Source organism: Rhipicephalus sanguineus, chromosome 3, assembly GCF_013339695.2.
Source record: "Rhipicephalus sanguineus isolate Rsan-2018 chromosome 3, BIME_Rsan_1.4, whole genome shotgun sequence".
Classification (NCBI taxonomy): Eukaryota; Metazoa; Arthropoda; class Arachnida; order Ixodida; family Ixodidae; genus Rhipicephalus; species Rhipicephalus sanguineus.
Window position 1 is genome coordinate 34,179,597 of NC_051178.1, and position 17,748 is coordinate 34,197,344.

The 17,748-nt window shown below is 46.4% G+C and overlaps 1 protein-coding gene across 1 annotated transcript in view; it reads right to left on the minus strand.

The window, feature by feature from the left end:
- Positions 1-16,848, minus strand: part of LOC119386540 (serine/threonine-protein kinase greatwall) — a 217,730-nt gene extending 200,882 nt beyond the window's left edge. The window contains exons 1-3 of the mRNA XM_037653808.2: positions 16,645-16,848; positions 8,825-8,880; positions 4,798-4,898 (exon numbers count right to left, since the gene is read on the minus strand). Of these exons, the coding sequence (XP_037509736.1) occupies positions 4,798-4,898; positions 8,825-8,880; positions 16,645-16,659 (172 nt within the window). The 5' untranslated portion in view covers positions 16,660-16,848. The remainder of the gene's footprint in view (positions 1-4,797; positions 4,899-8,824; positions 8,881-16,644) is intronic.
- Positions 16,849-17,748: the final 900 nt, after the last annotated feature.

Genomic DNA, 17,748 nt, shown 5'->3' on the forward strand with positions numbered 1-17,748 from the left:
ATTCCGTAGCGGAGAACCGGTCAGGAAAAAAAAATGGTGAGAGCGGAGGGGGGCACTTGCTCGGTCATTGGTGCATATTTTGAATCTCCCAAAAAGGGGAAGGGGCACTTGCTCGGGATTTTGCGGTATGATATCAATGTTATCTGTTTCAATACCACTGACATCAACAGGCACTCGAACTATAGACTGCACTGGCAAACTTATGTCTTCAATGACGGTAATAGTCTCTTGGGAGCACATGAGTTCCTCACAAAAAGCAGACAAGAAAGCTTCACCAGCACCTCAGCCCACAGTGGCCCCACATTTTCTAAGAAAGTCGATCCCTAGGATAAGGTTGCGAGAGTGCAATTCGCAATAACTGCAAACACCACCTTGAACAATTTAGCGCCAGAAGTAACGCTTACAGTACAGATTCCCATTCGGCGCAATTATTCTACACTCACTGCACGAAATGTACAGCTGTCCCAATAAAACATCACGAGTTGGCTCTTTAAATTGCTCCCATGTCGAAAAGCTGACGTAGGAACTACATCTATAAAAACATTGACCTTATTTTGTAGCACTGAAACTGACGAATGCAATGTGCGTGCAGTCAGCAAAAATGTCTGGCAACCTGGCTTTCATCGGCTGCGCCATCTTGTTTCTCGACGAAGGAGGAGAGGTGAGGCATTGATGGGCTGATGATGGTGATACGCGCTGGCATGAAGCCGGTGTGGTCATGCTAGGTGCAGAAGTAGGTGAATCGCTGCGTATGCTGGAAGTCGTTGCTGCAGTGACTGTTCGCTGGCCAGCGGTAATTATGTCTAGTTGTGCACCGTGAGAAAGCCAATGGTCGTTCACACTGCGGTAGTGGGGCACAACAGCACTCCTAGCAGAAGCGGGCTATATGGCCACGGATGCCACGGTGAAAGCACACAGGTGCTTCACGCACCACACGCTTCTGAAGGCAGTCAGCGGGGCCTTGCCAAGCTGTGGCATCCTAGGGGAATCTCTTTATTGCATTGTTTCACAGCTCACAGCGCATAACGATAAATAGGGTGAGGTGGCTGTATAAACACCCTTGAGTCATAGAAGCCCACTGCCCAGAAGGTGTGCAGCACCACGTGAAAGCACCAATGTTACTATCGATGCAGCAACAGAGTCCCGTCGATGAAGTTGATCACACGCTAATTGCCATATAGGTGACGCCAGATAGCTGGAAAGAGGGGCTACATCAAAGCTCGCGGCAACGGTGATATTGGGGAGTCAACCGAACTTGGCCGAAATGTGCCGAGCTTTAAGAGCCTTGAACGTGCTGCAATAGTGAATGATGTCATTTGCAGACTAAGTCGTTTTAGCCAATGACGTATCGGTAAATATCCTCAGCAATTCCTTTCAGGAGATGTATGACCTTATCCTCGTCTCATAAGCGTGTCCACACATTTGCAGAACTTCCTTCAGAACTTCCTCTATGTGCATTGTGCAGGTCTCCCCTTGGACTTGAGCTATGTGCCAGCATCTTCTCGGTGCGCTTCTTTTTATGGATGGGTAGCCAAAGCACCTCTTAATTTCCTCTATGAAATTTGCCCTAGTAGCCTAATTGTCCTTGTGGTCCTTGAATCACATCAATGCAGTTCCCTGTGAAACAGTCAGACATTGTTCCGCTGACTGGCAGAATCCTAGTAATTAACTCACTCGCCAGTAGCGCCAATCCTCGATGTCCTCTCCAGCTTTCCCAGTGAATGTACGTGGTTCCCTGCAATGTTGCCCAAGAGTGCTGGACGAAGGCAGCAAGGTGTCACCATCAAGGTTCATGATTGTTAGTAGTGGAGCAGGGCCCGCGAATCAGCGGCTTTGGCGAAGCTCCAGTGGTTGCACTGTCGTCGTCCTGTTTTGGGGACGCTACCCAGTAGCTCCACCAATACTATTACAGTCGACTCCCGATAATTCGAAGTCGCTTAATTGGAAATGTCGGTTTACTGGAAGTGGAGTGGGGGTCCCGTCAGTTTTGCCTGCAATTCAACAGGAAGAAATGCTTGGTAATCGGAACCTAGAGGTCTGAAATTTCGGTTAATTCGAAGTTATTTTCAATCAAATTCCCGGAGGACATCGTAATGTTTGTTAAATTTCCTATTTTTAAAGTGCAAAACAATGCGTGTGCAACCGGCACCCAAGGGCATCGCAGTTGACCACAGTGCCGCAGATCACAAAGCAGCTAGTTGCGCAAGTGCATCCAGTTCCGGGCCTCATTGTTGATCTCGTTACGGTCGTGAGCGAACTCAGCGTTTCCACATGCGACGAAGCTCCACGTGCATTTTAGGTGCAGTCATGACTATGGCAACTCGCGGGCCTTATCGGACGCTTGACTTGGCGACGAAAGTCAAAATTTTGAAAGTTGAACAAGGAGGCACCGCCAAGCAAGGTATTGCGCGGAAATACGGCATCAAGCCTAATACCCTGTCTAACATCCTGAAGAACAAGCGCTCGGTACTGGACGCATTCGAAAATGACCAGTTCAAGATGTCTCGCAAGAGAATGCACACCGGCGCCCACCCGGAGTTGGAGCAAGCGCTGCTCATCTGGATTCGGGAGGCGCAAAGCAACCGACTTCCTCTCAGAGGCGATATTGCAGCGAACGCTTGCGATGATGCTAGGCATCGAGAACTTTGCTTCGTCCAATGGGTGGTTCACACGCTTCAAGCAACGCCACAACATGGTGTTTAAAGGCGTGAACGGGGAAAGGGCTGCCGTCAACGCTGCAACATGTGCTACGTGGAGGGAAAATCAGCTTCGCAAATACTTGGGAGAATATCGGCCGGAAGATATCTTCAATGCCGACGAGACGGCACTTTTTTACAGAATGTTGCCCGAGAAGACGCTGACCTTTAAGCACAATGACTGTGCTGGAGGGAAGCGTAGCAAAGAAAGGGTGTCGGTGCTGGTAGCGGCGAACATGACGGGCACTGAGCGACGTCGCCTGCTCGTGATAGGCAAAGCCGCTAAGCCTAGATGTTTCAAGGGCATGAAAACGCTGCCTGTCGACTACATGTGTAACAGGAAAGCGTGGATGATCGCAGATATATTCAAGGATTGGCTAACAAAATTGGATCGCAAGTTCGCGTTATCTAAACGCAATGTATTGCTCCTTGTGAACCAATGCAGTGCACACATGAATGTGCCGCCCTTGAGTGCCATACGTGTCACTTACCTGCCAGCGAACACTACATCGGTGTTGCAACCAATGGACCAGGGGATTATCAAAAACGTGAAAGTACTGTACAGGAAGCATCTTCTTGAGCGGATGCTGTTGTGTATGGACAATGCAAGTCAGTATGAGGTGAGCCTTCTCAGTGTCATCTATATGCTGGCGCGAGCGTGGGGTCACGTAAAGGACGAAACCATTGTGAACTGCTTTAGGGTGTACAGCTTCATTGCAAGTGGTGCAGATGATGACTCGTCTTGTACAGTGGGGGAAGAAGACACAAGTGAGCTTGACGTCGACGGTCTCCTGACAGCTCTCGGTGACGTCCCTTTCGAGGAGTGCGTTGCCACTGACAGTTCGGTAGAAACGTGCAGTGCGCTGTTGGACGCTGAGATCGTGGAGATGGTTCGGCCCAGCGAGGCTAGTCACGAAACTGAGGTTGACGACGCCGACGCCACAAGTGAGCCACTACCGCAGGCTGCTGATGTAGACGCAGGCCTTGCCCTCGCGCAGCGGTTTTCGCTGCTGAGAGCAACGCCGAGGAAGCACTCAGGCACATATACAGCCTCCAGGACTTGCTTTCTGCCGCAAGATTCAGCAAACAGAAGCAAACGACAATCACAGATTTTTTTTCTCATAAACTGCTTGGAAATAAATGTATTTTTCGGTTGTTGTAGTTAATTGGAATTCCACTCATTCGAAGTTTTTCATGGTCCCCGTGAACTTCGTATTAACGAGAGTCAACTGTACGATGAAATACGTTTACTTTACAGAGTGGGATGATCAATGATCGTGCAAGGCTTAGTTCAGAGTCCAGCCTCACTTCGTTCCTCTCCTCTACCATTCTTCAACCATGTCAGCTATCAATACGCAGAAATATGTCTGTCAGATGTTTCACCACAAAGAATTGGGAAATATCTGACGACAAGGAATCGGGAAAATTTCATGGTGGTGTTTTCATTGTGTAAAATGAAATTCTGGGAATGTTTTGTCAGGAAAAACTGAAAGGCTGAATTGGCGGCCACCTTTTCGAAAGACGATGAGCTCACAAGGATGCCATGAAACATGCAGTTTGTTCAGAAACCCCAGCCAGTGGGTGTCTGTGTGGTTACACCAGCCCCACAGTGCGCATTATCACTTTAATGCCACGTTACAGACAAGGTTGGTTCTAACACACAAGGTTAACTTGGGCCACCTAGAAAAAGAGGAGAAAGAAGTTAAGAAAGTAAAAGACTGCAAATTAAGTGAGAAGAAAAGTCAATTTCCAACGGGTTCGTCAGTAAGGGGTGGCCATCTACGTGAAGTGGGGGCCAGGTCCCGACACCTGGCATCAGCTCAACACACAGGATCCCCTTTTTCTCAGGCATGGCTCGGCACGGGGTGCAATGTGTGGTCAGATATTTTTGTTAGCTCAGGTATGTGGTGTCACTGCACACCAAATGCCCATTTACACAAGCTCCCACAGGGGGAATGCACCCCCCCAAACTCATCATCGCTTTTTTTTTTGCTAATTAGACCCTGCTCTAAACCTTCAAAATATAGTGAACTTGATGAGGATTTCAATTTCAGGTACACACTCAACTTCATTTCCAGCAGGGATCAAGAAATTGGCTCACCTTGGTCAACCATATTCTTGTGCACCATTTCACTCTTCTTGACAGTCTTGATGGCAAAGAGCTGATCTGTGCTGCCTTTCTTTTGCGCTAGGTACACTTTGCTGCATGAAAAAATTTTGACAGTGAGTATGGACACTGCCATTTCAGGGCTACAAACCATATGAACCCTGATGAGTAGTGACGGGTTCCAGCAAGTTTCAAACGCGAGCACAAGAAGAAAGGAACACACAGGACAAGGCTGAAAATACAACTGAAGTTTATTTAAAAAAAACGGTTTTCTGTTGCGTAGCAACGGAAAATGCATAGCACACTACAATAATAAAATGACTTTGACTGTGGAGGGTATGCTTTATTATTACTATTGAGTAATGGTCTTGTGGTCGCTGTGGTAAACCATAAATGGTTCAGCGACCAATTTCAGTAAGACAAATTTGTTCCTTTCGTCGAGCATTGCATTCACACTGTTCTTTCGGTGTCGTTAATTTCCATGGTCGACTCATGGCAGTCTTAGAATAAACTGAATGAGTTGCCAGACAGGTCCTCCTTTTATATACGAAAGCAGGGAAACACACATGGGAAGAAGGACGGGCAGTCTGACGTCATTCGAAGCTCTCGTGTGAAGTGCAAAGCCGCTGCAACCTAATCTTTACCGGGAACGTGTGGGAGGGTGTTCCCATTGACTGTTCACAGACACCTTATCGTACATCATGCGGTTTTGATGCTCGTTTTGTGGCTTTCTTTATTGAAACGAATACTGAACTCTATACTGTATGCCTGATTGCAAAGAAAGATATGCCGTTTGCCTTCAATTGTTAGAGGGCCCCTAAACTGCCTAGAGGCCATCATTCATCCCATGGTGCCACCTGGAAGGCCGCGGACGGCACACTAGCCAGTATATTCTAGGCACTATGCCTGTACACTGACATGAATGGCGGTACTTTAGTTATTTTTCAGGGACTTTATTTGTGCAACGCGCAACAGAAGCGCAAATTTCATCAAAAATGCATGGGATCCGATGGAAGATTGGGAGAGGGTGCAACCGCCTTTCTCCACACTAGTCACCAGGGGAGCTTCGCGGTGGCGCCACCATACCAGCGCACAAGGCAGATACCCAATTGGATGAGAGAGCTCCACCTTCGGCAGTGCTGACAACAGCTTGTGAACCACTTGGTGCACTTCCCGACGGCCACGATTTTACGCCATGTCAGGACCGCGAAAGCATTGTTCAGCTGCCTTTAAAAGAAAGGTGATCTCAGCTGCCGAAGCCATCGGCAACTGTGCTGCGGGGTGGCAGTTCAGCATGAACGAGCAAAGCATTCGCAGTTGAAGGAAACACAAGGAAGCCCTCTTTGTGTGCAGCAGCAGAAGTTTCCGGGCACTGAAAAATAGAGCATTGAGTTGCACACCTCACTGTCAACCTCAAGCTGCTGCAAGCGAAGGCAAGGGAGATCGTCTGAGACAAAGGCATTCAGCAGGCCAACTTCAAGGCAAGCAAGCACTTGGGTGTCTCGTTTCATGCACTGTGCTGGGTGCTCCCTACGTCAGTGATTTCGCAGGAGCTGCCAGAAAGCTACGAAGAGCTGCTTGTGGCCTCCCAGAAGCACATGATTCCGTTGCAAAAGCCAGTCCCTTATCCATAGGCGTGCGCAGGGTTCCCCATTAGGGGGAGCGAAGATTCATCGCAGCGCCCCCCCCCCCCATCCTATTAAGTCAATGTATGGGGCGGATTTTGTGCCCCCCCCCCCACCTCTTAGGTGACTAGAAGGGTCAATGTACGGGGCAGATTTTGCACCCCCCTCTTGGGTGATTAGGGGGGGCGGCCGCCCCCCTGCCCCCCTGCCCCCCCCTGTGCGCACGCCTATGCCCTTATCAGCTGGGCCAGATTGGCAAGACTGATCAGATGCTAGTATCTCGATACGCTCTGACGGTGCATCAAAAAGGCTCCCGGCAAGTTACCATGTGATCAACTGGAAACGAGAAAACACAGGGTCCTGTACCGCGGATGATCACAAGCTGCCACCTTACGTGGTGTTTAAACGGAAGATGCTGACGAAGCAGGAGCAGTTCCCGAAAAATGTTGCGCGCTGCCAAGTTAAGGTGTGGATGGGCGAATCACTTGTGCTTGACTGGATGAAATCTGTGTGATGTCGACGGCCTAGAGCACTGCTGGGGCCTCCCATCGATACTCATGTTTGATGCATTTTGCTATCATGTTCTTGATCCGAAGTGGGGGCCAGGCAGGCAAGTGTGGTTGAGTGTCATTTTGTGCTCTGTATCCCATGGCAGAAAAAAAAATTTCCGAGAAAGGAAGGGGGGAGGGGGTGCACGATGTGCCGCCCCCTGGCTATGCCACTGGTACATGAAGTGGATGAGGTACGGGGAGCCGGAAGTGACCCCAGCCGGATGGCTGAAACGGGGCTCAGCAGAGGTGCTGTGCACATGGATCGCCAAGGCTTGGGCCTACATTCCCGAGGCCCTTGATGGCCCTGACAATGAGGTGCTATGGGACGACATCTCTGACAAGAGAGTTTCAGAATAGCGTGCGTCAGACGACAATGAATAAGTGTGTCAATAAATGTATTCAGTTCCTGTTTTCCTCGGATTAAGTTCGGGTGAAAACGTATTTTTCTCACATTTGCTATCCCCAAAATACACCTCGGGCTATATGCGGATCCGAGCTATACACGGGTTCTTACGGTATTTATAGCATGGCACCAATTTTAATATACGCTCCTCATAGAAGGCAATCACCTTTGCTTTCAACAGTTATGTATGCCAGCCTCGTTGCCCGAGTCAAACTCCTGTCCTCCTAGCCAGCATTTCATTGCAAGCAAAAATTTGGTACTCAGAGGGAGCTCATTTGGGCTGTATGGTGGGTGATCAACACTTCCCACCACAAACACTGCAGGAACTTCTTCGTTGCACCTGTACTGTGCATTGTCATCAAGAAGGACAATGCCTGATGACCCTTCACTTGTTCTGAATTGTCCTTCATAGACATTAAAGAGTCCTGCTGTACGAGGCTCATGTGATGGTCGTGCAAGGTTCTATGAATTCCACCAAGAGAACACGATCTCTGTCCCAGAACACAGTAGCCATACGCTACATGCTGGATAAGGCTCGCTTAAACTTTACTCTTGGGAAATCAGAATGCTTCCGCTCTTTGGATTGCGCTTTTGATTCTTCAGTTTCAAAACAGACCCATGTCTCGTCCCCTGTGACTATTCTGTTCAAAAAATCTACTCCATCATGGTAGCGCTGCAGAAGCGTTAAGGTGGCACCCATTCAATGCATTTTGTGACAGCCGGTTGGCATCTAGGGAACCGACTACACACAGAGTTTGTGGTACTGGAATCTCTCGCTCACGATGGTATAAAGAGCTGACCGTGAAATTTCAGCAAATTAATCAATCAGCAAAGAGACTGTGACCTGACAATTTTCTCGATTCACCTGATCTATTCACTGAACAAGATCATCGATTGACACTCGTTTCCTTCCCTATCGTCCTACATCATGACGTCTGTGCATCATGCTTCGAATTCCCTACACCACAGCTGCCCCTTGCTGTCACTCATGAAAGTTGTGCTGTACAGATTACTCATCCGTCGATGAATTTCAGCTGCACTGCACCTCTCAGCATGCAGAAATTGAATTACAGCAGGCACTTCACACTTGGCAACAGACTATTATCCGAGGCATGCTTACATGCTTTTTGTGTGCTCAGAACCAACAGCTGCGACCTCATGCAGTAGACAGGCACAATAGAGAGATTGTGCAACACGTGTCTGTATTGCGTCATGGGATTTTCACTGTGGTTTCTATTCAGTAGCTAATCAGACCTTGAAAAAGAAAGCCTTGTTGGCCCACAGGTGCACTGTGGAAATGGGCCCAATCTCGATGTTCCCGCATGTTTCTATTTTGTGCATCTTGCAGGACACTGTCCTCTTGGTCTGCAACTGGTTGTATTAACACATACCTGACATTCATGTTAAAAGACCGGACGTGCAAACATATCTGACACACTCACCCAAAGGCACCTCGGCTAATTGGCTTGAGCACCACGAAGTCGTCAATGCTTGGGAGCTGCAGTGAGAAAATCGCATCATGTCTCAACATATCTGCTTCTGCACTCACAGCATGGGTCTTGAGGCAACAAGGAAATGAAAACACAAGCCCTACATTTAACAGAATATTCCAAATTGGATCTTCATGTTCAGCTCGTGCATTAGCTCACCGTAGACTAAAAGTACAACATGTAGCTCATTAAAAGTAGGTGAAGCCTAACATGCGTTTTCATAGCATTGATCAAATCAGCTTAAGGGGAACCACGAGTTGTAGTTGGAAAGCAAGCTCATAGTGCAGTGGTTGACCATTGTTACATATCCACCTGGTTTCAAAGAAGGCCAGAAAAATATATTTTCAGCCCCAAATGAGCTATCCTCCCTTCGTGAATCTACATATACAGCTACACACATAAACCAATCATAAATAACAAGCTGTTAAGAAAGTTGGGTTATCCTAGAGAAACTTGCGAGATGCAACTAAAGACTATACAGATAAGGCCTCTACTTGAGCGTGCATTGCTTGAGTATACATCACCACATCATTGCAAAGACTCTGGAGTCTATTCAGAAAAGAAAGGCCATAACATTCCCATTTAATCGCCCTTTCTCACCAACACTGCATGCTAACAAGCTATCACTAAAACCTTTGGCCCACAGACAGTGTTGTTCTCATGGAAAAACCTTCATTAATGCACCCATTGCTTTCAAAAGAAGTCATCATTTGAATTCTTGATTGATTCTTTTTGCTTTTCCTTTCTTCCACAGACTACTGGAATTTGGAATGGCCTTGAGGTATCCTTGCAGAGAGTTGTCAAATGATGAATTTTTGGACCAGTTGGTTAATGATGTTGATTAACCAACCACCTCACCTTGACATTCTTTCCCCTTTGTTGCTTACTTTCCTTTGTATTTTTTTATATCTAATACATACAACACAGGAAGATCAAATCTTGTACTGCACAGGGAGGGAACATTAGGAACACAAAAGATGCTCAGATGCTAGATGGAACATCAATTCGTTCACTGCTCATCAGCCTGGTTTGTTCGGCACTGCTCTGCTACTCTTGCTTTTTTGGGGCTATAGCAACCGCTCTGCCGTAGCAGAGTGCACAGTAGTAATCTAAGTGTTTACACACTTTCTATACAAACAGGCTGGGGCTGCACGGCTGTGCACTCTGCGCGCTTTTATTCTCTCCTGGCTTCTCGCATTGTTCGTCATGCTGTTTTCGCACACACACTTTCATCACCTGAAACATCAATTAGAAAATAGCAGTACATAATAAAAACAGGCTATTTGGAAAGCTGATCAACATCATGTATTGGTTGTACTGACGCAGATTGACCCCTGCAATTGAAACAAGGGATTCACACACTTTTGGCAACCAGCAGGCGTAGCATGTGGTTCCATGAGGCAAGAAATTTTGTGTGCAGCACACGACAGCGTAAACTAGCCACTGTAGTGTAAAGGGTGAGACTGGGGCCACACCTGCCAATATCGCTCTGGTCCACAGCCGCTAGGGGCTGCACGTGCATGGTACAGTGTCGCAAAAGGTAGACTAGAAATGGATAATCCGTTTCCGTCAGACTATTCACGGATTACTGCATTATTTTCACAGAACTAAAGACCACGAAACTCTCTAAGAATCACTGTGTAATATAGAACAGTGGTTTCAGGAATCTAAAATGCACCTAAACGTTCAAAAAACTGTGCTTCAGTGGGTCTGGTGCTAACAGCAAACGAACATTTTAGTCGTAATCGAGAAGTGATTCCAACTGTTATAAGTACTTTGGCATCACATCAACCAACAATTTAACATAGACAGCTCGTAAAAACTTGCTCATCAGGAGTTATGTTCTCCTTAGACACAAAATTGATGCTTCTAATATCAAGCTCTCGGCACACTGCACACTCATTAGGCTGAAGCTAGAATATGCCTGCAAGCTTTGGAACACTAAAAACAGATATTTACTAGGTGCCTTCAAAGGAAAGCGATTCGTTTTGTTTTTGTGAAGTACAGGCAGAAGGAGGCCGCAATGATGGCTAATAAACAGATTATGCCCCACGCAGGAAGATGGCTCGTTTATAGAACAGCTCTGTCCTGGTTAGAGAAAGAACAACATATCACACCCTGAGCTAAAGCTAAAACCAATGTTTGCCTGAACAGTTGCTCTGAAGAATAGTTTCTTCCTGAGAATGGAATCAGCTTCCAGAATTCATCTTTCAAGCACATGATTTTCCATGTCGGATACAACTTTAGAAGTCCTCACAGGTGGATGTACACAAGCCTACACTAATGGGCATGCACTCCCGACTGACGTCATGAGCTGGACAGCCTTTGGAGAACACTGCACGAACGGGGCCTCTCTGGACTTCTTCAGTTATATCCGACTATAGATCATTATATAGACTGTTGAATGCCTAATTCAGTGTCAACAGTGTGTTTGCTATAGAGATCGTTTCTTCCTTTTTTTTTATCTAGTGATGTTCATGCATTGTTCAAAGTAGTCTACACAAGACAGGTCACAGTGGTTGGTACCTTTATATTCTTAAATTTCTTCGCCTACTGGTTATCAATTTAATTATGACTTTGTAAGTCATCATCCCGCTTTTTCATGCAAATGTCTGCATATGCCTTTTTTTCATTTCTTTTTTTTACAATTGTACAAATTCTAGTCCAATTTCTTTATATCAATGTACGTATGCCCCTCCTACTTGGGCCACCACATTGGCCTGCAGTATTTTGAAATAAATAGCTAAATAAATATGCAAATCCATGGCACACCATTATCAGGTCCCTGGCCCCCCCAGAGACATGGGCCAACCGAAGATACAGTAATCTCTCATTATATCTTAAGAACTGAGGAATGACCAAGCCCAGCCCGACCCTCAGCCCAGAGATGCACACCATGAAAACTACTGTACCCAGCACGAGCGCGTGTGTTTTCAGGTAGGCCAGAGCCCGTACAGTGCTCCACCACAAACCATGGCATACCTCCTGTGGCATGGGAGGCGATAGGTGTAAGTATGCCATGGTTGTTGAAACACAGCATGCAGTGGCTGATCAGTTTAGCTATACTATCAGGTTACTTTGGATTCAAGCAGCGTGTGATTGGCGATAGAACCAGTTGTCCTGAACACACCTGCAAGTATTTGTTAAAGGCAGTTACACAATGTTCAGCTTGAGTTTGTTTAACAGCACAGCTTTTGAGCTCAACCTGAGTGTACCAGTATTCAGGAGACGATCAATTCAACAAAATTTGCTAGGATTTAATTTGGGAATATAGAGCAGATCAAAAGAAAAAGTTATCTTTTTGCAACTCTGAATTGTTCAATGCATACTTCAATGCATACTTCCAGGCACTTCATTTGAATTGACCTGGCCTTCCTGTACAGGTGCTTTTTTCTGTTCAGAATTTATTGAATTGCCGGTTGTTGGAGTCTCATATTAAGGGATCAGCAGGAACAAGCATGTTTTTTAGGTTCATCACTGTACTCTTGTGCAACTCCTAGTTAGCACCGACTGCGAGATTGAGGTGCAACATTCTAGATTGGTTGTGCAAGTGCCTAAATTCTTTTTAATATCAATGATAAGAACTTTCTTGCTAACTTCTTTTTTTTGTCATTGGCAAGGACATGAACGCCTGAACAAGGGCATGGACACTGACACCAGGCTGCAGGTTTATGTATGTCTGGGCCTGTATGCGAGTCAGTGCTTGCATGTCGTCTTTTGTCGTCCTTTGTGTCAAATCGTTTAGGTATGTTCTCAGAATTGATGGTGTAACCTATGGTGGGACCAGTTACAACCTGTTGCAAATTTAACGTTATGATTAGAAAGTGTTTGGATTTTTACTATGAGTCGGCACGGATAGAAAAGATGCATCTTTACAATTTTTGCCAAGAAAACACAGGGAGAAAGGAGAGCAATACAAGGCCGAGTGCTTTGTAACAACTGGTTCATTTTTTCGAAAACATTCACTGAAGAACCACACAGATCTGCACAATCCAGTCAAATGAACTCATCAAAAGCACACATTGCATCACTTGTGATAACAAGCCTTAAAGGGACTGTCTACCATCCTTTATCGCTTTTCTGTTTTGTATCACAATAGAAAGCGTACTGTCTGAAGTGTCCAACCTTCCAGCAGTTTCTCGGGAAAGTGAGTAGAAATTTTTAAAACAGAATTTTTTAATCTGTATTCGGTCTTTTTACATTGGTGCAGGGACGCCCACAACACTGGTTGGTGGATGAGATGACGATTGCAGTGGTGGTGAAAGCCGAAAACTGGAACCACATGCAGTTTTTGCAGGCTTCATTAGGTTTCGTTTAAAGGAGCACTGACACCAAAATTTCGCATCTTTTTTCTGTTGCAATAGGTAGTTAACAACCCACTTATCACGGCTGGAAAGTTCGTTTGCTCGATCGCATGACCGTTAATTATATTTGGAGACGGTTTTTTAGCACCCAGTTGCAGTTTCGGTTTAAGAGAGCGTCGAGGCAGGCGGGACCCAGAGTGGTTTTTATGTAAACATAGCTGGCTACGTAAGCACGCAAAACAGCGTGCACATGAGCACCGCGTCGACATCTCTTTTCAACGAAGGCTTCACGGGTGCTGCTACAATGCCCTCTGAGACATTGTAAATATGCGTGACCCCCCCCCCCCCCCCCCCAAGATGCACTGCCGAGGTGAGGACACCAGCATTTGTACTCCCGTGCAAGTCTCCCCTTCTTTCCATTGAAAGGTCTGCTAGGAGAGAGTGGGAGAGAGCGCCCGCAACAATCGTGGCAGCCAACAGAAGCTCGTGACGCAGGTGGCGGTTGGTTGTTTACAAGAAAACCAAAGGCGTGTTTCATGTGTAGGGGCACGACACACTTTAAATGTGATTTTAAATATGTTCTAGGAGGCCATATTATCCGTTGATATTTCGTAGATGATGCGTGTGTGTCCCCACAAATCTATCCCACAGGTTATCTCGCCTTCGAAATTTTGTGTCAGTACTCCTTTAATAGTAAAACAAAAGTAAAACAAACACCGTAGTGGTCGTTTAGAGCACACAAACTGTCAAATAAAGTATTGTTACCACAGCCTCTACAGCTTTGTTTAGCCAACCTGAAAAACAGCAGTCGAGTGGAAAACTTTGGTCTGTTACAACAACACTGGTACACCAGCGATGTGAAACGAACTGTAGTGGTTCCACGCATGGCAAATGTGCAACTAAAACGATCTCAAGACCTGCTTCACAGAACAACAGAAAGTCCCTGCTGTTATGTTTAGGTGTTCTGTGTAGCATATGCGACGTGAAAGCCAACACGGACGCCTTGGTGAAGCAGAACCTGAAGGCAAAATCTTCTTCAACGTGGAACCTCGGTGAGCACTAGTATGCACTTTTACGCAAGAGGAATCATGGGTACTAATTCACTATGTCACGGGCATGGTTTGAAAATTCACTGAAGTCAGTCGCACTGCTTTTCGCCCAAGACGTTTGTTTGTTTGTTTCTTTTTCTTATGAATGCGGCTGAATGCCACGCTTGTGTTTCTCCACCATAAGCAGGCACGCATACACGTCGCCGGCAGTGGCCCCGGGCATCTTTTTGAATGCGCGAGAAAAAAAAAAGCAAAAATTGCTCTCCGACACAAAAGGAAGTTGTCAAAACTGCACAAAATAAAATTTTAAGTTATTTGAAGAGAAGACTCTCTTTTGAGTCCTACGGCCGTCCGGTGAGTGTATAATCATTTCCAGGGAGAGTTCACGTCTCTTTAAAGAGAAACATGTGAAGGCTCTTCTTTTGTCAGCGTGTACAAGGCTAGAATTTGGACTACTTTACATGCATATTTTACCCAACGAGGAACCAACTGACCGGACGGGAGAGTCTACTTGCACCTCAGCTTCAGCTCGCATAACCTGAGCAGAAACGACGTAATTGGTCGAGCAGCAAATATTGCTGTTAGCGTTTGGCCCATGGGGGACAGTAAGCTGCACCACACTGCTTCTAGGCTTTCCCCATCTCAACGAAATGCTAAACACACATTTCGATTGCATCTGAACACCCACAGCAGTTGGTTCTGTGTCTGAATAAATGTAATGTAAGCATGCGTTCATGGTTTCTCAGTTGGTTCCTCTTTGAGCAAAATATTGCCATGCACACTTCTATTTTTATGTAACCGGCCCGTTACACGTGTATGCAAGGTCTTGTGCAAGCCGTGGCGGGAAGCCTGGGAACCTTCCAGATTATTTTAGACTCTTCTGGTAAGATTGCACACACAATGCATTCACTGGAGTTTATTCTGGAACTAACGCGGCCACCAGCGATGACTCTGAAATCTTCGATGCCACATGTAAAAATGCCGACCTGCCTGGTTGATGAGATTACTTGACTGCCGACAATTGTTCTCGCCACCATCAGTATACAGCATATTGTACTTTTCATTTTCCAGGCACAAGTTTGTCCAATAAAGAGTTTCATATTTACCAGTCTTACTGCAGCCTTCTTCACGATCGCAACCACTTGACAATATGTGAGTCAAAGACCTTCATTCAGACACAATGCAAGTCCAAAATACTGGCCTTGTATGTATTGTGTCCAACAGCAACCGCCATTTTTCTTCTGCCAGTGACACAATTTTGCAATACAGTTAAGACTCAATGTAATGAAACCCGATCTAACTTTTCCCTTCCCCAGCCATAGGGTTTAATGTTGTCATCAACTAACGTGGAAACCAAATGCAATTTAACCAAGTTTTTCTTGAAATAACCGAGTAACAAGGTGGTGATCTCCTTTTAATTTTGACAGAGGCGGGTTTTTCGCTGAGCCCCACTCTAACGCTATTATGTTAAGACATCTAGGCGTCCTGGTTACAGTCCTCGTTTAACTTTGAGCAGGCTTCACGCTGTGCCCATGCACAGAACTGAGTAGACAGTCAGTAGCACTCTTACGTACAAGGTGGTGCTGTAGGCGGCACTGGTTGGTGTCATTATTTCATGGAGTATGCGACAGATAGCACTGAGAATCTCCTCACAACTTTCTCGATCGGCCTGAGTCACTCCGTTCTTGGAATCATCGCGTAGCCTGACATAGCTTCATGTGACCATCGACCAGGCCTGCATCACCCGGACATGGTGTTCCCTATGTCTGGGCCGCGCAGGCGTGGGTTGCCGGCAAAAAACAATGATGTGGTAGCTTTCGGGTATCGCTACGTTACAATATTATTTTTCGAAGGGCTGAAATGTCCCTTTCTCGATTTAACGAAATAATTCGGGCGTGGGAATTACTTCGTTAAATCGAGTTTCAACTGTATATCGTGATCGTACACTCCAAAACAGTTTAAAAAAAAATCGGAGAAAGAAGTTGCTTGAAATTACTAGAATCACGAGCCCGTCTTGCACACAGCACGCCACAAAGCCCTTTGTTTTTGTTTTATTTACTGCCTTTATTCATTTCAAACTAAAACATAGGCCACACACATACCAACTATCGTCTGTCAAGAGACAGAATCTACACTCGGGAAGCGTTTCTAACCTGGGAAGCAGATCCTGCTCTGGTTCTTCAAGCCTCGTACGAAGCCCAACTGGGGATAGATGCTTCGCGACATGCAAGGAGGCGCGACACTTGCGTTTCGACGGAACTTTACCGGCAGCTGTTTGTACCGTCTGGTCACTTAATAAACAAAAATTGTGGCTGCCCTTCAACAGAACCAACCCGGCGTCACAAACACCTCGATATGGGAGGCTGACACTTGACCCATTCATAGTTGTGCGTGGTCTTTGGGCAGCACTTCCACTTACCTTGACGGCAGACATAGGCGCACACTGTTCGCCGGCACAGTGTCCTCACATTAACCGCCGGAGGATTTCCTGCTGGAGACTCTGATGATGGACCTCGCTAAGCAACATGACAACGCTTGCCAGCTTTATGAATTCTGAACTAGAACGATAAACAAGAAATGCTCTAGTCACTTTAACAAAACTACAGTACACCGTAAACAAAACTTATATTCAATCTGAGCAGAAAAACTAATGACGATGACGATATGGCTACGGCCCCTTCTAGGGACCGTAATATCGCTGTCGGCGTTCTACATCATGGCAAGAGGCCGCATTTTTAGGCATTAAAAAAGCTCGTTTTAAGCGCCAAAACTAGGCAGGCGAAACAACGTTTTAGGCTTCCAAAATCGTAAATATGGGCACAATAAATTTTCACATAAACGCAAGTACTTTCAAACGAAGACGTGCGCGGCCTCCATCTACTGCAGGAAAACGAAAATAGCCGTGCAATTGTGATTTTTCCCGCACGGTTCGCAGAACACGCGGTCTCTCCCGTGTTCTGCACGTTGGGTCAAGTGTCCACGTGTCAAGCGTCCACGTGGCTTTTGTCGTCTGCTAGGCTCTAGCTAGAACAGCAGCATTTTCGTAGTCCGCTCGCGTCGCACGGCGTTCCTCGGCTACTATTGGCCTCGAGGAGTTACGGAGTCGCCCTCTGTCGGACGCGCCTCGATTGCGTGCTAGGCAGGATACCGCCGGCGCGCTCCCCATAGGTTTTGCTGTCGGCGCTCTACAAAAACACCTCGCGGAAGCCCTCCAGGGCATTTCTGTAAGTACTTTCGAAATGAACTGTGTTCTTTACTGTTAAAATAATCATTTTAGACGAACTGAAAGCACAAGATAGTCTACAGTCGCTGTCTCTTTGCAGAAAACCGAGCACCCGCGTCACTCTGTCACCGCGTTGGAGACCCCTGAACCGGCTTCTTGCGTGAAAGGTAGTCACTCGCTGAGTGCAAACTGAAATATCTCGTTAGAGTAGACTGCCTGTATAACCAAACGGAGCATAACAGAAAGAAGCCTCAAGCCAGCGATCGCACGGGTTCGCGACGACTGACGGTGCCTCTGCAT